This window comes from Blennius ocellaris, assembly GCF_963422515.1.
Source record: "Blennius ocellaris genome assembly, chromosome: 9".
NCBI classification, from domain to species: Eukaryota; Metazoa; Chordata; class Actinopteri; order Blenniiformes; family Blenniidae; genus Blennius; species Blennius ocellaris.
In genome coordinates, this window is record NC_137658.1 from 10,404,657 (window position 1) to 10,425,184 (window position 20,528).

Here is a 20,528-nt window from a genome sequence, read left to right on the forward strand (position 1 = left end):
TCACATTGTCCTCATCTTGCTCAGCCACCTGGTCACAGACAAACAAGCCGCAGAGAATCAGAGACAATGATGATGATGATGGTGACACTGACGCAAACGAGCAAGTTCTTTGCTGAACCGTTACCAGTCCCCCCTTGTCCTCTGTGGCCTCAGGGGCTGAGATGGTGGCCTTGCTGATGGCTTTACTGATGGTCTGAGACTCAAATTGGGGACATGCTGCCTGAGCATTGCCATCCTTGTCTCGTTTTCCTTTCAGCCAATAGGTCTCAATTTCAACATTGCCCTGAAAACGGATGACAAGGAGAAAAATAAATCGAAGAAAGTTTGGTGTCTTTGAGTGCCTGTCTGACATACACACAAATAATCATAGAAACACACTCAGAAGCACAATGTCTTGTCTGTTGTGCGAATTAAGTGGCAGCTGCTGGGTTTTCAACTCCCTGATGAAAAAAATGAATAACTTGCGTTCTGCATATTGGCACCTGTAATCAACAGTCTCAAAAACCTTCGGGAGTCACTTTGGTGGCTTTATCGCTGAATGTGCGGCCTCAAAGTCAAGCCCGTTGATAAAATGGGAAATCAGACAGCAAGCTGCAATTACTAGCTGTGAATACTAAGTGTGCAGGCTCCCCGGAGCCAAAACATTGTGAGTTGCTCTTATTATTTTCTACAGTTTGTTTGTGACACAGCAATGTTTGTCCTGTCTGACTGCTGATACACAAACCTTCCCTTTGCTGAAATCAAAGCTTCATGTAGACTCTGTAAAATCATATGTCTTCACTCCTGAATGGAGATGGGCTTTTTCAGTACTCGAGCCATTCCAAATCATTTTATTCTAAGTAATTTGTTTGGAATCCACAGCATCATTTAAATACAGTTTATGACTGTTTTTATCTCAACTGAACTGTGTTTTGCGACAAATCATAAGCAATTTTGTTACGATGCAATAAACGAGGAATGTGTAGTTGCTATGGTGACAGATGTGACTTTTAACCTTGATGGTAATGATTCCCCTCCGTTCAAAGATGAAGTGGCTTCCTTTCAGGTGCTCGTAGGTGGCGCTGCTGAGCTGAATGTGCATCTCCTGAATGAGACGCAAAGTCACAAAAACAACATTCATATTGAGCACATCACCATGGACAGGCTTAAACCAGAATTTCCAATGCTGCTTTTCTTTCTGCTTTGTGGCCATTTAAAATGATGTGAACGATGTGAATTTCTCTTGGAGATCATTAAAGTATCGATCTATCTATCTATCTAAAAGTTAAAATCGTGGTCAGACATTATTTGACACACCTTTCCATTGCTCTCCATTGCAGATGCAGTGTGAACTGTGTCACCATGCAGACCATAACGTGGCATCTTATGTCCTACCACACCTGCTACAACCATCCCAGAGTGTATCCCTGTGACCACAACACAGATGGGTTCTTTAGTCAAAGAGTTGACATTTATATGCACCAACAGATGCATGCACATTTTACCCACCAACACGAATTTGTATGTTATTGCCGTTGGACGGGTCTTTGAGGTGATCTATGGAGCGCACCATGTCTAAGGCCATGTCACAAATGTTGTGCGCGTGATACTTAGTCTTCTCTGGAGTCCCTGCGACCACCATGTATGCATCCCCAATGGTCTCCACCTGGAAAACACGGAAAGATCAGCTGTCACTGGCAGTTTTGCATGAATTATGTGATCCATATCGGGAGAAGGAAGAAATGACGCACAAACCTTGAAGACACGGTGCTTCTCACTGAGTGTGTCAAACAGTGTGTACATGGTGTTGAGCATGGACACCACCTGCATGGGAGTGATGTGGCTGCAAATGCGGGTAAAACCCACCACATCACTGAAGAGAATGGTCACATCTGGGAAGACCTGGGCGAAAAGTGATGAGAGTCATCAATAAGTGTGATGACACACTGTGAACGTACGCCTCTTGAGTATATCCTGTGATACATCATCATAGTGCCGCTCTAAACCAGCCACTGTTTTCATTTCTAGAAATTGTACTGGTTCATATGAGCTAAAATAAGCACTGATTATCACAATGATATGCTCGTATCCATTTGTGGTGCAGCTACTATGTATAATTCTGTTATGACAGCTACCCTCTTTACTTTGTTCTCCACCATAGATGTACTTTGTCTTTGATCTCGCTCTCTGCTTGAGTTAACTAAGGCCAATTAAAGGAAACCTCATAAGGGAAGATTCCGTATCATTAATATTAGTTTAAAAAAAACTGAGCCCATAAAAAGAAGCATGAAAAGATAATAGGAAAGATGTACAGATATTATACAATCACGCTCATGTTTTTGAGTTATCAGAAGAATCTATCTTTTGATTTTCAAATAAACCCCTCTCCATACACTCGCAAAGTTTTCTCTCCTGCATCTTGCAAAAAGAAAGTACAATTATCAGTCTGTGCAGCAGTGGTTTTCTTAGTTCCAAGCAGCATAAATATGCAGTGCATATCCCTAGAACTATCTATGTTTCTGACCTCACAAGTGTTCACAGCCGGCTCTCCTTTGCGCAGCCTTTTAGCCACTGGCTTTGGAATCATCCTGTAAAGAAGGTCGTCAGTCTTCTTCATCTCATAGTCCAACATCTTCATGCTCTCTTCCAGTTTACTGGACTTCTTTTGCTCCTGCAATCCCCGGTGGGGGATCAGACAGAAAGACATTGCTCAGTCTGTGTTTCAGCATTTGCAAGCAGTAGGTACTTCACGACATTAAAAGACGGAGCTCAGAGCAACTTTGCATAATGCAGAGTGACAAGTGAGTCAATCACACATATAAAATGCACTTTAGCACAAGGAACCTGTATGAGCGCTCTCTTTAGCTCCTCGGACTGCTGAGTGCCTGCCAGCACCAAGTCTCTGCTGGAGTCGTGCATGCTCAGGTCATTGATGTATAGGCCAGTCTTAAACATAGCACTCAAACTCTCCATCCTGCATGTCAGAGGCAGAGAGAAATGAGACAATAACAATACTGACATTCTGTTTCAAACATCTAAATTGATCACATGATGCTACCATCAATAATAATGATGATCATCATAATCATAATAATTCCAAAATAAACAGAATTTAATCATGGGGTGCAATATTTCTTTTGTTTCCTGCGCGTCATTTAGAATGCAAGTAGTGTGGTATGGCATTTAACATTTCAGTAGCTTTGTCAATACTAGCATGAGGGCATTTTGCTTGCAAAACAAAATGTTGTAGAAGAGGAGGGAGATGTTTTGGTAATGTACTCAGAGGAAAACACTCTCGGTTGCAAATGGGTTCCCATTAGGCTCACAAGAGCTGCACTGTCTGATTACAAGCTAATTAGCAGCTCATTTCATGCATGGTAAGTGCTGTTAGAATGGGCCCCTGATTTGATTCACTGCCCAGGCTTTTATTTCAAGCTTCGTAACTCAGTTTAGCTCTTGCTGCTTTTCTCAATGTTTTACTTTTCAACTGCAGCCTTTTAATAAAGATCTGGATCTGTGTGTGTGTGTGTGTGTGTGTGTGTGTGTGTGTGTGTGTGTGTGTGTGTGTGTGTGTGTGTGTGTGTGTGTGTGTGTGTGTGTGTGTGTGTGTGTGTGTGTGTGTGTGTGTGTGTGTGTGTGTGTGTGTGTGTGTGTGTGTGTGTGGGCATTACACAGGGGTTCCCAGAAAGATGATGGACTCCCACTCCGGCATGTATCTCATTTGTCCTTTCAGTCTGAGGCAGCGGCTCCCGTCGCCCCAGCTCTCCATTGCATTGGCGCTGTTACCATCTAAAATGAGAGCAACGAAATTTTGAGAAGACAAACTTTTAAAGAGATGTTGAGAGGTTCATTTCCAGATATTCAACTGGGGATAATAACCATATGATGTTAAAAAAAAAAAATAGGTCACCCTCATGGATTCATCATTTTTTTATAAGGTTTAAATGTTTGACATTCTGGGAAACATGCTAGGTCAATTTTTGAGAGCAGGTATCTGATAAGCATGAAATGACATTTTAATAAGACAGGTAGAGTCAAAAGCTAATTCATATCATTAGTATGAGAGGTATACATATTTAATCTTGTGTTGTCCAACATTAGCAGCCATGGAGGTCAAATAGTAAATCTGGTTCCTGGTTTATTTCTTGTTGGCAGAAACCTGAAGTCAGTATTGTAAATTATTCATCATATCTATGCCTTCAACATTTAACTCAGACTGTGACTACCTAGCATAGAGCAGTCATCACCTTTGTAATCATCTCCAATGATCGACTGGAAAGCCATGAGCTCCACATCCACATCAGCAGAGCGATTGGCATTTTCATAGTCAGAATCTGTGGGGAACAAAACAAGGGTAGCTATCAATAAAACAGAAATAGTCCTATTTGCATTACGCAGAAATCATTTAGACAAGATCCTCTGAATTCAATCAGTTCAAGTAAAACCAAAACATCACAATCAAATTTGTTTGACTACAGAACCTCCAAAACAGTCGACAATTTCAATTCTCTTGAAGCGAGATCAGTCTTTATGCACCAATTTATGTACCACTGACAATAATTGTGTCTTTTGCGTCTGACTGCAGTGAAATTGAAACCACAAGCTAGAAAGTCGTCTCCCATCAGACACACACCCCTGCGAGAGTTTACATGGCTTCCACTCTTACTCTGGACGCGGTTGTGGAGGTTCCTTTCCCTCTTCACTGGCTCCTTGGACATGATCTCAAATAGGTTGTTTGGATGGGAGATAATCTGTGCACAGATTACAAAAACCAGGATTATCTGTGCTCATTCGTACTCTATAGACAGCTTACATTAAAGCTACATTGTTGGTTATCACAGTGCAATGGCAAAACCCCGTTTTGCTTGCCTGAAACCAAGAGGACAAAACTATATTTAGAGGACAGCTCACCATGTTCCAGGTGAACTCCACCAGGGGGCGAGCCAGCAAGAAGGCATCGTTGATCTTCTTTCCATCCAGATCAGGGAAGACTGTAGCCAGGCCGGAGCCTACATTGTGCACCACCATGTCCTGATTGAATGTAAAGGATCAGTAAGCACGCCTTCATCTCGTTCCCTGACTGCCCTTGGTGATATATAGAAGCTAACTCTAAATAATTACCTGTCTGAAGACAATGTTGAAGGGGAAAACCTCAAAGAAGAAGTCAGAGGTAATTGGCAAAATATCTTGCTCTTCCTCATCCTCCTTCATGATGTAGCGGTAGGCCGAGTTGTCAAAGTTCAGTCTGGAGAGTCAGAGAGGCTTTTCTCAAACGTTTAAAGTGAAATATTAACTGGGGGAGATTTTTTATTAGGGATCACGAACCAAAGGGTCTGTGTGCCACTCGCTTAATGTCTTTTTCAATGTTAAAGCTCGGCAGGTAGTCTCAGTATGTGTGTGTGTGTGTGTGTGTTTTTGTGTGTGTGTTGTACCTCATAGTGACATGGGAGTAGTCCCCGACCATCTGCTCAGAAAGCACCTCCACATGAATGTCAGTATCGTAGAACTGCTTCCCCATCTGCCTCAGTTGACCCATGGCATAGTGTAAGTAGCCCTTACGTTTACTCCTGCAGGTCACGGAGGAGGAACAATTTAGTGTCTTTCAAAAGAGAATCATCTCGCCGCTTTATACCTATTTTCCTTGTCTCTCTCTTGACATTTATATCTTATGACGGACCATCAATCTCTCGCCTCAGGTCCGTTACAACCCTGAAGTCGCTCCACGGTTCCTGGTGTTGCAGACCTGTAATGGAGAGTGACTCCGGTGGCAGACTCCTCCTGGCAGAAGAAGGTTGGGGGCTGCACCTTGGGGTAGCTGAAGCGCAGGTATTCATGGAGGTTGTCGAGGCCATTGACAAAGTCACGCACATGTCTGCCCAGCACCTGAAGGCAGACCCACAAAAAAAGCAGATAATGGCCACTCTACTTCATCTACTTTTTAATCATAGTGGTCTTAAAGACACATTTTAATACAAAATAAGAAGTTTCATGTCAGACATTTGAGTATATTTATTTTGTATGCATATTGATAGTTAAGTATATTGAGGTCTGTGAAAGTGTGCTTAGATTTGTACATAATGTAGCGCAATGTGTGTACGTGTCTGTCTGTCTGTCTGTCTGTCTGTCTGCTGTTAGATTTGTGAATGTGTATTTTTAAAAGTGTGGGTGCTCGAAGGATGTGTAAATGTTTCTGTCTTCACTTCTAAATCAGGCGGGCTTCTCAGTCAGGTGATTTGCTCTCCTCCTGCCTGGAGTCTAGACTCACAGGGTTACTCACATGTTTTCTAAAATCCTCCAAAATTATGTTTGTAATCATTGACCTCGTAGAGGTTTGGGGGCTGACCAAGAGCCATGCAGCCATAGAGAGACTTCCGTCCACATTGAGGTTGCTATGGACCAATTGTTATCAGTCAAAAAAAGTCACAGAAAGATTCAACTATTTGAGATATCTGAGGTGGAGCTAAAGACATTGACATTCACAAACCATTGAAGGGACACACAAATCAGTTCACACCAAAAATTATATATGTTTAAATATGAACAATTCCCTAAAAAAGACTAATACTCAAGGTTTCACAATCGAAATGTATTTCTTTCTAACATTCATTTTACTGTCCATCTGCTGTGAGTCTGTCTTGTAATTAAAAACTCTAAAAAGAATGTGTCTGTCAAGGTTTTTCACATTTTTGTCTCTTTTTCTGAAAAAGATGAAAATGTCACCAGAGTTCAGGATGAATACGCATGTGAATATACATCCTCGCTGGTATTGTTCTGTTAATCTTGACTCAGAAGAAACCGGGGGCTCGTCTTTTAATCAAACTAGAATGTCATGTCACTTTTTTTATAACCTTTTGGTTCTAACAGATGTTCAGATATAAAGCAGTATTGTGTTCCAGCAATTTGCCCCAATCATCCACTGACAAAACCCATTGTAACGCGTAACGTTCACCTTCGCAGTTCAAAGCGTATTTCATAATTTTCTCAAATATCTGCCAGAAAACTTGCAAAGCTCTGACAGCTCCGAGTCTCTTCTCACCTTGAGGATCCTGTCATAGCCGTACTTCCCAACAAAGCCCAGGAAGTACACACCCCAGGAGTTCATCAGCTCATTGTAGGGTGTGCCTGTCACTCCGCTGGCTGCTTTTGCTATGCGAGGAATCACACTCTCACTATATACCTGTGGATCCAGACAGCATCTCTTAGAAAAACAGGCTTTATGACAGGAGGGCGATGAATTCTCAGACAAAAGCAGTAGAATGACAGATGAAAGTGGCAAAACAGGATGAATTCAATGCACACCGACCCCACAGACCTAATAGTTATTCCACTATGCATGTGAAAACAAAGTTCATACTTTAATATTAGAGGCTATACCTGGTGGGTGACAAAAGAGTGTAGCCTGACATCTGCTCTCTCTCTGACCAGCTTCCACACATCATCTCCGTATGACTCCTTGATAAAGTCATGAAGGCTCTCACACAGCAGCCCGTACATGATTTCTCTCTGGATTGCGGCTCGAACTGAGCACCGTCAAGTCGGCTCCCCGGCTGATTGACTTCCAACAGTCCTCCCAAAGGCACCTGCAAGCGATAACAAAAAAAGTTCAGAATGATGACTTTTTCAGGGCCGCAAGCTGAATTTTAATGCATTCGGCTTTAAGCGCTGTGCTATAAAAAGAAGCGTACCTAATATCACTGATTTTGCTTTCTCCTGCAACCCTCCACGCTGCCAGTGAGGTTTCATGTGTCGGCCAACAGGGCACGCGATTTTAAAGGTGCTCTAATTGCACAAGCCCTCGAGTCTGAATGGGCCTCTATTGTCCTTGTGTCAGCTGCCAGTGCCTGGTGGCTGTTCACCTCTCTCCATGTGACATGAACACGCTGCGGAAGAAACCTCTCACCCACAGATGACACCAATCACGACAAATTGTTCTGCTGTCATTTTGATATCCCATTGTAGTCGTTTTATTAAAAAGATAATTAGCTTTTAATTTGCTCAATTGCTAATATGCACTTGTCGTTGAAACTTTGTGTGCAATTGGTTGTTAAAAGTGATTGTTTTGAATTAGCTGGAAGTGCCAGATTTATTCTAATAAGGTAATGAGATACAGCAACGCGGACACTTTATTTTGTGAAGCTGTAGCCAGTTTTTATAGCGTAAAATTGCTATTTTCTTCTAAACAAACAGTCACTAAATAAACCTTTGATGTAGCAACTTTTCAACTTCTATTGTCTATCTCTTGATGGTTTTCTGTGACTCAGGATGACTTCACATTTTCCTTCAGTGGCTGGGAGACTTCCCACTGTGACATAGTGGCATTGTGTAGCAGGGCAGGTGTGAAATCGATATCCAATCTCAGCAGGGATAAAGAAAATGTTTTTCCCTCCAGGCTCCCGCTGAGCTCAATGAATCAATTTGCAGGGGGGAAAAGCTGCATGATAAAAAAAACTAACTGGAGTTCAAAAAGGACAACCTAATACAAAGTTAAAGGTCATAACTCATAGTGTAACTCAAAAGAGAGTTTATGCAGAAAATAAACTAGTCATTCTCTGCACCGTAAACCAGCAAATGAAACCCAATGTGGGAAATGATTTTGATTTATAGCCATGTACACTGCTGAATAACCGCAGAGTATGTAATACACATAACTCAGAGCAGGTTGGGAAAAATGGAGGTCCAAGGTCTCACGCCAAAAGAAAATTAAAGCGCAACCTGCCGAGGAGTTTAACCTTTGACCCTCAAGCACACAACAGTGTCACAACCTCCGATCACAGATACCTCATCAATTTTAGAGGCACTCCCATAAAAGCCTGTGTTCATGTGTTTGTGTCTATGTTTGCACTGGGAAGGCCGGATGGTTGCCCCCGTGTGTCACAGCCTGCACAGCTGCTGTTATCTTACACACACACACACACACACACACACACACACACACACACACACACACACACACACACACACACACACACACACACACACACACACACACACACACACACACAGGATCCATTTTTTATGATCAAAGAAGCTTGCAGTGAGGATGTAAATCTTTTTACTTGCCCCTTTTACCGTAATCGTCCTTTTATACCCCACCACCCCCTCCACCCCTCCCAAAAGCTCCCTCTGTCCACCCTCACTCTCTAACCCCTTTGGCTAAAATAAACTCAATGAGGTAAGCACTGAAGGTATCTTAGGGTGAGTGTTTTACACTCTCTTCATGGTCCGCTGAGGAGTGGCAGAGTCAAGTGCAGAAGCATCCCGGCAACAGTGCAAGACAAAACCCCTGCAGCACTCAGACGAGCACCCAGCACCCCAACACCCAGCAGACAGACAGAGTGGGATCACAGGTAAGAACTGAGGTAAGGAGCAGTGTTACATGGTTGAAGGAAGCAGAAAAATATGAAGCCGTCTTGGTGATGGTTTGTAAATGAACAATATAAACAGTAAAACGATTTGTTACTAAGGAGACAGTTAAGAAAGTAGAAAGATAAGCTATGGTTTTACTGCAAAGGGACTTTTGATTATTGTCTTTTTTGACTAATTTACTAAAAGTACCACAATTCACTACAAGATTATCATTTGGATTTTAATTGATTGATTCCAATGCGTTTTGAAATAAAATATATTGTTGTCATTAAGCATAATGTAGGACTTGTGACTGCAAGTTAAGACTTGTGGCACTATAGGGTTTATCATAAACAAAAATAAGAACTTTGTCTTGCTTTTGTCTGTAAAGAAGAAGGCAATAATTACTGATTTGTAGCGATATGAATATATAATAGCTTAAAGGTACTACAGTATTGTATACATTGCAAGCTTAAGTGCTTATAATAGGTATGATTCTTCAACTAATATAAATGCCTCTGTTTGTCGGAAGGCGCTGAGGACAATGATGCATTCAGGCCTGGATGCTTTGACCAAGCAGAGGATGATGCAGGCGAAAGCTCTGTCTAGAGAGGCCAGGGGAGGTGAGTGCGCAATGGAAATTATCCTTTTTTAATTTTTATTTTGGTCTGTCGGGACACAGAAGTTTAGAGATAAAATGACACATATCAGTTTGCATAATGGTTCTCACATTGCCGCAAGAACTCGTGTTTACTTACACCCATACACTGCCTGCCATGGTGGGAGATCACAGCTGGGACTGTCAGATGTAACTGAGCCAGACATCAAAGTGTGTTAGCCAGTAGACAAGTGGACGGTGGTACACCCGAATCCCAGGAGAGCCAACATGCAGCTGAAATTCTCCAAATATTCCAGCAGGGACCGTCTCGATTGCACTGTTTGTTTTTCAAGTGCATTCCCCCGGCTCAGCTTTGACGAGATGCTTTCCAAACTCAACAAAATGCGAAATCAAACCACTACATTTTTACACAAAGGCAAGGTCCTCGAGGGTGGCGTGTGCCCAGTCCCCAGTCCTCTCCCAACACTTCTCATGTGAGACGTGAGGGGACCATCTGCTCTGGCAGGAGTCTTTCAACCGAAGATCCTATTTATATGCCCAGTTACCCATGCAACTCGGGACAACAACAAACATTACACACCACTTGACATCATCTTCAGGCTATTTGAGACCCTCCACAGGGCCATGTTATAATATGAGAGGAGGCCTTGAGTGAAAGCTGTGAGGACACCAACTAAGTGATGCCGCGCTCGCTTTCGCTTTCAGCTGCTTCACGTTGACAGAAACAAGCAGAGACATTATGATTTGCCAAAGGTCTTTAATAGTGTTTCTTCCTCTCTTTTTCCAAACGCCTTGAAGTCGCTACTATGCCTGCTGCAGGATTGAAAATTAAATGTCATGATGTTGTCGTCCAAGTTTGGGTTACATTTTTTTTTTTTTTTACTGATTGTTTGATTTACTTCACTTTATTCGTTTGTGGGGTTGTGCAAAAGGTCTGAATCTGGGGAAGAAGATCAGCATCCCAAAAGATGTGATGATGGAGGAGCTCACCCTTCCTTCAAATCGGGGCTCTCGGATGTTCCAGGAGAGACAGAAAAGGGCTGAGAAGTTCACACTGGAGAACGTCACCAACAACACCTATAACAACTATAATGTAAGACCCCGGCAGATGGTACATGGCACAGGATGATTTACATCCATTGACCACACTCCATCCTGGACTCGGTCAATGAGAAAACCTCTTATTCCGATGTGCATTTGGTAATAAAAGCATCGTGGTCTGTAGGATAGCAAGGAGTTATGAATAATGGCAACTGAAGTCTGACCTTTCTCAGTGTCAGCACTCATTTTTATGTCGTACAGTAACAGCCCTTTGACATCTTATCAAGAAGTCTGTTCAAAAAATCTTAGCAATCTATAAATCTGTGCACATTTTGAAAATATGATGGAAATGTGTATATTTTTTTCCTGTGATGGAGTGGTGAATCTACCTTTTCTTTGCCTCCTTAATAAGAGGTCTTGAAATTGGATGTATGGATATGAATAGTAATCATATATACTTTTCTTTATTATATATACTATATATATATAATTGACCTTTGGAAATTAATAAGAAAAGAGTATATCTTGAAAAATCATGACTTTTAGTCGATAGACTGGATCACTTTATAAAGATAATATTCTGTGGGTCCAATTGCAGAGTGTGGCTGTCCCTTTCAATAACATGTCACAGTAATGAGTAAATAAACCTAACTCAGTATTTTTCTCCCAGGTTCAATACGAGGCCATTCCTCCCCCACAGATCATCCAAGAGCCGCAGGGAGGGAAGGAAAACCAGGCTTTTCCAGGCCCTGGTAAGCATAGCCTGGTCATGAACCTTCAGAAGACTATAGCAAAGAAGGGCACCCCTGATGTCCTGGCTCCAGGTAAATGGTAAAGCACTGTGGAGAAAGGATTGTCACAGTCCACCACAGACCATAGGACCAGTTCTGTACAACGACAAAGGCTGAGACAGCGCACAGACACCCTAGTCATGTTCGAACTGTGCTTTACCTTTCTTATGGAAATTCACTGAGCACATAAATTAGTTTTACTATAACCAGTGCCAGGAGAGTTGGCAGTTTGCGGAAAGCAATTATCTGTGAGCATCTTTGCTGCTTGCTGTTGTGTATCTGCCCTGACAGAAGGAACTGCTTACAGTCTGACTGACAGTGAGCTGAGCTCTGTTTATTATGAGCCGTTCACACCGAGATCTAATTACTGTTGTTCCTATTGGTGACAGGAGTGACATCAAAGAGATTTATATGTATATTAGATATGTGTGTGTGCTTCAGTATGCTTTTTTTAATTTATCTTGTGGGGTCTGACATTAATTCCACAATTATCCCTTTCCCCCAGCATATGGTTGAGTGCTTTACTTAAAATAAAAAAATAAAAATTGTTAAATGACTGAAAATTGCAGCAGCATATGTTTCACTTTACCCCTGGTGATACTCTATTCTTATCCTCTGACGTCACATTTTGTTTGTTTCGGTCAGGATACACTGGCCCTTTGAAGAAAATTCCACATGAGAAATTCAACACAACTGTAATCCCCAAATCCTACTGCTCTCCATGGAGTGAAGCTTTGGGAAACAATGAGGAGCTCCTGGTTGCCCTCAATGCCCAGCTGCCCCAGCTCCCACAGAGGCTACAGCCTGCCAACTACAGGTGCTTTAACAGGTAAATCCAGCCTTCTGCACACCGGCTTCTCTTGCCCCCTCCTGAGTCCTTCCGAATAAATCACAAATCGTTCAATCTTTTACGTTGGAAATGCAGGTGTTGAGGCCCACCCATCTTACAAATAGACCTGCCGATGACCTCACCACCTTATCCATCACCATCGTTTCTTCCCTGGGCTTCACTCCATGTTTCCACAGTTTGAAAATTAATCCAATCTCTGGCTTGCACCTCCTCGGAGTGTGGCTGTATGATGGCTATTTTGAACACTGGCTCTTGAAAGATGATCCACCGGGGGGGCTGCAAGCTTTTAATGGCTCCACAAGACAGATTGCACAGCGTGCGGAATCACCTTTCTCATGGCACACAAGGAATTGCATCACACAAGTGAGGCAGAACAAAGGTTAAGCTTGGGCAGATGGAGAAATAGAGAACATAAGAAAGACAAACTCCGATTTTACTCAATTACAGATGCCAGTCAAACAGATTCTGCCAGTGAGTCTCGGACTTTAACCCCTCAGCGGAAGGATCTATTTACAACCTTGAAGTTTTTCATGTAATTATGAAGCCCTAATTTGATCCAAACTCACTCTAACGGTAGGAGCAGCTATATAAGTACAGGAGATTGAGTTCACCACAGCCCCAGTTGGATTCATCTTAAACCCCTGTGGGTTTCGGTGTTAACAGGACGTTCAGTTAGAGGCAGCGAAGTCCAAATGTGTATCATGTATCAGACCTTCACGAGAAGCTGAGCTATAAACTCAAGTGTCACACTGCCAGGAATATCAGATCTGGTAAATGTACATGCTAAACAAAGATTGTGTTTTGTTTCTCAGATCGGCGAGGCCATTCGGAGGAGGTATGGCAAGCAAAAGGGTGATCCCCGTGATTAGTTTTGAGGCTGTGGAGCCCCAGACCCTTCCTGGCGTTGTACTGGAACGCATGTGTCACCGCCCCAACTTCAACAGGGCACCCAAGGGATGGGGAAGAGAGTACAACCCAGAATCTAATGAACTATGAAAATGAGTTGATGCACTAAAGACTGGAGATCTGCCCTATATATGCTTGCTGCGCTCATCTTACGAAGATGAATCCATTCGTGATATATCAGTGGGAGGGGGAGAAAAAAAAAAAAAAAACCTCTTGCATATTCTTTGCTACTGCTGAGTGATTTGACCAGCTTAGATGACCTCATACCCCAGTCCACTCCAGGACTACGCTGCCTCGGGCTAATCAGTTGTACCTTGTGTTCCCATTAACCACCGCAAGCACTTGTCTTATCCCCTCCGCATCAGGGCAACAGTGACAGCTCTCCCATCACACTGGTTACACATCCTTTACACTAATCTAACCCAACAAGCAGGAATTGTTCCATTAAAAATAATGAAAATATTCAGTGATGATCAATGGTAAAAGTAAGTCATTTTAATGACAACATTCAAAAAAAATCCTTACAATTTAGATCATTATGCCATAGAATATAGACATAAATCTAATAGAAAAAAAAGCGTCAGCATAACTGAAAGTAGACAAGTTTAAAAATGCTCCTCATAATTAAACTCCATGTGATATTATGCACATTGAACTAAATCCATGTTTCACCCAAAGAGCACATTTGTATGTACAATGGCTGCAAACATAGGAATCCTTTAATGGTTGTGGTCACATTGGCTCATATTCTCATGAGTTAAGTCTTTTAGGTTCCTCTGGTATGTTATAATCCGAGTGGTGTCTTCAGATCCAGGTAGTTGTCTGCAGGTCATTCACGTCAAATGCAGGTGGAATATCTGACTGAATGACTTATTACTTTGAACATACAAACAGAAAACAAAAGAAACATTTAGATGAATAAAACAAATCACAACATGAATTCAACCAGCCAACTAGTCTCCGTGACGTGCGCCATGTGCTGCATGGGCCCCCATGCGCTGAGGATCCTGGGAGGGGTAGTGAATTTGACCTGGAGGTCTCATGCTCATGGGAGGGGGCATAGGTGGGGCCATAGGACCCATGGGGTGAAACATTGGCGGGCCAAAACCTGAAAAGGAGACATGAAAGAGATAAGAGTTCTTCATGAATTGTAAAATCAATTTTCATGGTTCACAGTTGAATGTACTCTTGCTGTCAATGCAATGCACTGTGACTGTAACACCCTCAGCTATGTTGTAGAGAGAGAGAGAGCAATAAAGGTTGAGATTCTTACCTGGAGGAGGTGGGTTGATGCCCGGGGGTGGCGGCAAGGTAATATTCATGACGGCAGGAGAAGAGCTCGGGTCGAGGTTGAAGTAGTTGGCAGGAGCCTCTTCATCTAGCGCAGGAGGTGGAGGCAGAGCTGGAGCAAACAAGACACACAATTCAGGAATCGACTTGATAATACAGTTATAGCTCATCTCTAACGTGCAACACAGTATTTGTAATCTTTTGATTTGAGTGAGCAAGACAATCCATTGTTGTGCAGGAATGTTCGCGCCTGCATCTGTCGTACCTTTCATTCATTCATTTCAACAGATGTAACAAAATGGGCATCACTACCTGTGTTAATGGAAAATGTTTGCATGCAAGTGTTCTGTATTTTTTTGTCCCATTCGTCCACGATGTCAATGTACTAAGGCACTTTTATTTTTCCTTCTTCATGGTCCTTGCAGAATGTTCCATGATGATGTAACTTGCATGATAACTATGTCAGCATGCATATAAATGCACAGATGCAGCTCTCGGTGTTTGCAGACGTACCTCCCGGGAGTCCAGGTACAGGATCAAGTCTGGTGCCCATCTCACTGACACCGTCTTTTAGTCCGTCTTTTCCTCTTGCAGCCTGAGACCTAAGAAGAAAAGTAAGAATTACTCAAGAAGTCGCTTTATGAAACACCCTTTGAAATGATGTGCAAGAGAAGAATAGCTTCTAAATAAATGCAAATCTCAAGAGAGGCGTCTGGCACAATCACTGTGTTATGATTACACTCTTAGTGAGTCAGTAATAATCATATTTTAAAATCTCTGCAGTCAGTAATTTACTGACAGTTGTGACAGTGATGGTGGCATTACTTCAGGCTGTTACTTTCAAACACTCATGCTATCTGCACACCACCTGGTGTTTAATAGCCAAATTGTCATTATAAATTTTCACACCTCCCTCCAAATGTCTCTGCTCAGTGGGGCTGTATGGAAACTAAATGTTTATTAGATGAGCTTTTATTTGTATCAAAATATTGGATTTGCAAAAATTGAGTCACGTTTACCTTCCCCACTTCACCGTGAGCCTCCGTCCATTAATGATGAGTTTATTGAAGGACTTCTCAGCAGCCATTTCTGCTGCCTGCCGGGTGGCAAACTGGATGAACGCACACTGCTGCCGCTGGACGATGGTAATAGTGCGGATTTCCCCAAACTGGTAGAAGTGACTCCTACAGAAACACAAATACAAACTCACTAGAATCAGAAGCTTTACATAATCTACAACACAATATATTTTTGTGATGGAAACAACCAGATGCAGAAGTCGATTTCCAAAGAGATTCTTACTTGAGATCTCCATCTGTAACCGTGTCTCCCAGACCCCCGATATAGAGCGTGGTGATGGACTTGTCGTCTGGTGGGTCCAGGCGAGGCATGGTGGAGGCCCTCTTTAGCAGCTTGTCAGCCACCGGGTCATTGATGCCATAGTAACGATCCTTGATGTTTTGGTCAGCGAGAGGATCATCGGGATCTGTGGGCTTCTCGTGCCTGTGTGACAACGATAATAGGAAACATTTTAGATATCAGCAGGTTGTCCTCGGGCCAACTATAGTGCCTCATATTTTTTTAAAAAGCGTGCACATCAAGGTAATAAGCAGCAAGTTTATTGATTAAGATTGTCATGCAGCTCACCTGTAGGGACACTCCTCCCCTCTTTTACACTCTCCCTTCACCCAGAAGGAGCAGATGTGTGGCCGATTCCTTTTGTAATACGGCGTGGTCCGGGCCAGTTTGAGCAGCATATCACTCGAGCTGGCAGCTTTACCGAGCTGGCCCACCGGCCGAGTGCCATCGGAATTAGCTATCTGTAAACACACAGGCACAATCAAAAATTAGGCATATAACAGACACCATGCTATTAAAGAAAGTAGATAATTGAGATCGAGGTGGATTACAATGAAATTCAACCAAAGAAAAAAATAACTTTGAAAAAAGGCATGAGGATGTTTAACACAGTTGTATTAATGCAGCTTTACCTCTCTCTCCATGTTTTGTGTGTAGTACTCTTTATTCACATCTGACTTGGGAACATCATCTTTAACAGTGAGTCCAGTGTCTCGAACCTGGATGGGTAAACCTGTCAAAAACAAGGCAGGTTAAACTGAGAGCTGCCAACAGGCTGAAGAACAACAACACAAGGTAAATCACAAATCAGAGAGACTCACCATACTCCAGGTCCAGCAGACAGGTCTGACACACATTTTTCATTTTGCTGCAGGTCTGACAGACTTCGGTCTTCTTGAAACGCATCCTTGTACCCGGACACCATCGAAAGACCGTAAATGGTCGAGCGCAAATCTGGTAGACGGGGAATAAACAAAATAAAATAAACTAATGGTGCCACAGGGCAAGTAAAAAGAGATGGAGCTGGAGTAAAGCTGTGAGCAGCTTAAAAGTGTTTTGTGAAGCATACCTTGCATTCTTTCCCATACTTCTCCTTGGTCTGCAAAACAAAGTATGATCAGATTAGCTTCTGCACATGCCGATATGATCAGCACAAGAAAATAGTTGGGGTGGGTTTTTTTTTTAACTCATTTTGATGACAAGAATGTTTGCTTACCATGCGGATGTAAGGATTTTCTCCTAAACATGTCTGACACAGAATTGGAAAGTCCTGAAAAAGAGAGCAAAACATGTTTAATGAATTAAAAAAACAACAGTATTGGTTGTTCACCCAACGATTTTCCAGTATGAGGTGTCTGACAAATTTTCTTGGCCCGTTATCTCAGATTCACCTTCTGCTTTGGGCACCTTGGCAAAGTTACATGTGTGAAGAGTGTACACAGCACGAGATATGGGACTTGATCAGTCTTACTTTGCCATCTGTTGAAGGATGCTGTTACAGTCCAAGCACTCGCTGCTGAAAATGACCTTCTGTTAATCTGTTCCACTGACAGCATCAGTCAGACACCTAAATATAAGCAGCTGTTGTGGCTCTAACGTCAACTATGTATTCTAGAGTTGCAAAGTTTTTATTCTGGTGTCTTAAGAAAACCAACATTAGCCAAATGCCCTGTTGTGTCATAGTAATATATCCAAGCCCTTATATAGAAAGGTTATAGAGGTTTTGGGGGGGTGTTTACAATACAGCCTCTTATTTTAGAGCAGATACTTTCTCTGTGTGTATGTGCAATGTTCATTTTCTCAATATAATATGTACAAATAACATGCACATTTAAATAAAATGCGTGGAAATGTGAGCATGTTGATAAGACAACAAAAAGTGTTTGTAGGTATGATTTAGTAGAATCTGTTCAAATACAGCAAATAAGCAGATCCTATTCCATTGTTAACTTCACATCGTTTTGTATTTACATCATGTTTTTAGCCGTGTTTATGACGTGAGACCATCAAAATATCAAATATCTTAACACAGCAAATATAAGATGTTAATTTACAAGTTATGACTTACTTTGCGTTTCGGATAACACCAAATACTCCAGGGATAAACATTTTAGATTTTCATAAGAACTAAATTATATTCAACTAGGACACTATTGAATAATTAAATATTAAATCATTCAGATAAATCACACATTAATGGACCGCTGAAAGCCACAGACAGACTCGTTTCAGCTATCTCTTATTCCAAAGTTTACAATAATGGCCAGGTACTTCAAAATGGTATGTTACAGTAAAAACAAACATTTCTGTTGTCATGAAGTTGCCTCGTTTGAGTACATTTGGTCATATTTTAAATTGTCCCTTTATGAAAGACTTCCTGAACCGTTAGCATGCTACAGCTAAAGCTGAGTAGGTTGGCGTTAATCACCGCAACCGAATTTAGAATCAAACCGGGGCACTGATCTTCCTTTGCGAGTCGCGCTTATTGAAACTACCTTGCGTGTTTTAATAACGTGTGTCATAACTATCGATGTTAGCGAATAAAGATTGACACTATGTGCTGATAGCAGCCACGCTGAAGCAAAGCTAACCGGCTAACGGAAAGCTAATCGGTTAATCTGGTAGCCCCAGGGCACTCTTCCTAAAATAATAACTCCCATAGGTTCAGCTGGAAGGTCACCGGTCGTGCCCGTTCCTCTATCGTCTGAAGAATGAAACATACGTACCGCGTCTTCCCAGTTCTGTCTGTTGTAAGTGTTGGATCCCAGGGAGGTCGCCATTTTGGAGAATGCGAGCCGAACAAGGAACGCCGCAATTTTTCTCTCGACACAGGAAGTCACGTGGTCTATAAACCGGAAGTACGTTTAACCTTTTTGTTCTTATTTTTATTATTAATTTATATGAAACATTACAAACAAATAAAGGAAGAGCACAAAAACACAATAATAATAAGTAATAATAACAAAATCAATAAAACATCATTTTATAGAGGTACACAACCAGTCAATTGACACTTTTAGCAACTTTATATTGTCTGTAAGGCCACCATTACACATACCCAGGTATTTACAAAATGGTGATATTTCTATTTGTTTGAGCCTTGTATTTACACAAAAACAAACAATGATTTTTTTTTTTCCTGGACACTCCAGCCACAGTGGAGATTTTGTAAAAAAAAGGGTTAGGCAGAAATGTAAGTCACAATTCGCTGCGCAGCGTTATTTCCAGGATTCTGATTGGCTATCATGGCTTCATGCTTCTTGTAACACTGCCCCATATTCGTTAAGCATATTCATGGTAGAACTAGGGTAAACTGGGTAAACGTGGCCTAAAATTGAGACCACGTTTACACGTACCCGGGCTTTTACAAAAACTAAAATTTCCCTCTGCGTTTACAAAACAAATCTTCATTTATGCGCGCGCGATTGTTTACAAAAAACTTACATTTGCACGGACTGCATAAAAGAACGTAGACAATATAAGGGCTTTAAGCCACACTCTGTGTGAGAGGAAGAAGGAAGATGAGTGAGACACATACTGATTGGCTTCTGGGTGTGTGTGAGCTTGTATAAGCCAATTGTGTTGTCCACTTACAGTTTATCTATCCACCTGTTCTGATTCAGGTCAGGGTGTTTTTGTGGTGTGAAACTCCAATTACTGGGGAAAGGGATGTTGAAGATTACGGATGGGCATTAAGTCCCTAATGTTTATTTAAGGCCAGTGTGAGGTTATGATGTCAGAGGCCAGGGCAGGGATTAGATACAGGCCTGGAGAGCAGGCAAATCTTTAAAAGTGCAGCAACGACTCAGCAAATGAGGGTAGAAAGTCTCCTCTATGTTTAATCTTGAATCTTCGATGGGCAAACGACCATGTTGTTTTGTTCTTCTTCATCTTGTGCTGGTATACAGTGACTTTAGGGCGCAGAAGATGTGTATTGTAGTGTCACTAATTGCCACTGTGATCATGAATTTCTCCAGAAAGCTTTGTCTTTCTCCGTAGCCAGTTGCACAGTCTGTCTGTGGCCCTGTGATTAGTAGGACACCAAAGTAAACCTTCTGGGCATTGCCTTTTTTTGTCTTAATGAGTCGTGTGATGCTCTCTCCTCCATCATGTGACTGGATGAGACAGCCAAAGCTGTTTTGAAGGATGGCTTTGTCTTGGATTTAGTCACCACTCTGTAATCAAAATCACCAACCTCATGAGTCACACGCTCAGAGGATGTGTAGATAGACCACTGTATCACAAAACGCTGTGTTTTGCAGTTCAGTTCCAGTAATTATATTGCCAAAATGCTGTTGATTGCTTTCACACTCTTGTACTATGGGCATACACTTCAGAGACTCTAAAT

The 20,528-nt window shown here is 42.0% G+C and overlaps 3 protein-coding genes and 1 long non-coding RNA gene across 6 annotated transcripts; 2 read left to right on the forward strand and 2 right to left on the reverse strand.

Annotated features, from left to right (window-relative positions):
* Window positions 1-895: 895 nt before the first annotated feature.
* Window positions 896-10,826, reverse strand: LOC308134324 (soluble guanylate cyclase 88E-like; the record flags this gene model as incomplete). The annotated part of the gene is made up of 16 exons (XM_080501999.1): window positions 10,083-10,826; window positions 7,354-7,559; window positions 7,016-7,156; window positions 5,723-5,862; window positions 5,412-5,546; window positions 5,101-5,224; window positions 4,891-5,010; window positions 4,646-4,730; window positions 4,227-4,313; window positions 3,651-3,768; window positions 2,824-2,953; window positions 2,504-2,650; window positions 1,735-1,881; window positions 1,489-1,645; window positions 1,297-1,406; window positions 896-1,084 (listed from the first exon to the last, which is right to left on the reverse strand). The coding sequence occupies exons 2-16, from the start codon at window positions 7,471-7,473 to the stop codon at window positions 896-898; spliced, it is 1,950 nt and encodes a 649-aa protein (XP_080358125.1). The 5' UTR covers window positions 7,474-7,559; window positions 10,083-10,826.
* On the forward strand, window positions 9,132-14,473 carry LOC308134326 (myozenin-2-like). Of its 3 annotated transcripts, none has more exons than XM_080502002.1 (6): window positions 9,132-9,338; window positions 9,857-9,947; window positions 10,876-11,036; window positions 11,655-11,808; window positions 12,421-12,604; window positions 13,438-14,473. In XM_080502002.1, exons 2-6 carry the CDS (start codon window positions 9,869-9,871, stop codon window positions 13,619-13,621), a joined length of 762 nt encoding a protein of 253 aa, XP_080358128.1. In that variant the 5' UTR covers window positions 9,132-9,338; window positions 9,857-9,868; the 3' UTR covers window positions 13,622-14,473. The 3 variants fall into 3 exon arrangements, with proteins under 3 accessions (XP_080358128.1, XP_080358127.1, XP_080358129.1); XM_080502001.1 differs by having other exon boundaries at window positions 9,133-9,326; window positions 13,438-14,472; XM_080502003.1 differs by having other exon boundaries at window positions 9,133-9,326; window positions 11,655-11,736; window positions 13,438-14,472.
* rbm22 (RNA binding motif protein 22) lies at window positions 14,001-18,970 on the reverse strand. The gene is made up of 11 exons (XM_080502000.1): window positions 18,907-18,970; window positions 17,397-17,450; window positions 17,250-17,279; window positions 17,002-17,134; window positions 16,813-16,913; window positions 16,469-16,641; window positions 16,124-16,324; window positions 15,841-16,005; window positions 15,335-15,423; window positions 14,805-14,933; window positions 14,001-14,639 (listed from the first exon to the last, which is right to left on the reverse strand). Exons 1-11 carry the CDS (start codon window positions 18,958-18,960, stop codon window positions 14,485-14,487), a joined length of 1,284 nt encoding a protein of 427 aa, XP_080358126.1. The 5' UTR covers window positions 18,961-18,970; the 3' UTR covers window positions 14,001-14,484.
* Window positions 14,765-18,031, forward strand: LOC308134327. Its single transcript, XR_013936763.1, has 3 exons — window positions 14,765-15,435; window positions 16,838-16,975; window positions 17,055-18,031. It is a non-coding gene; the product is annotated as an uncharacterized lncRNA (long non-coding RNA).
* Window positions 18,971-20,528: the final 1,558 nt, after the last annotated feature.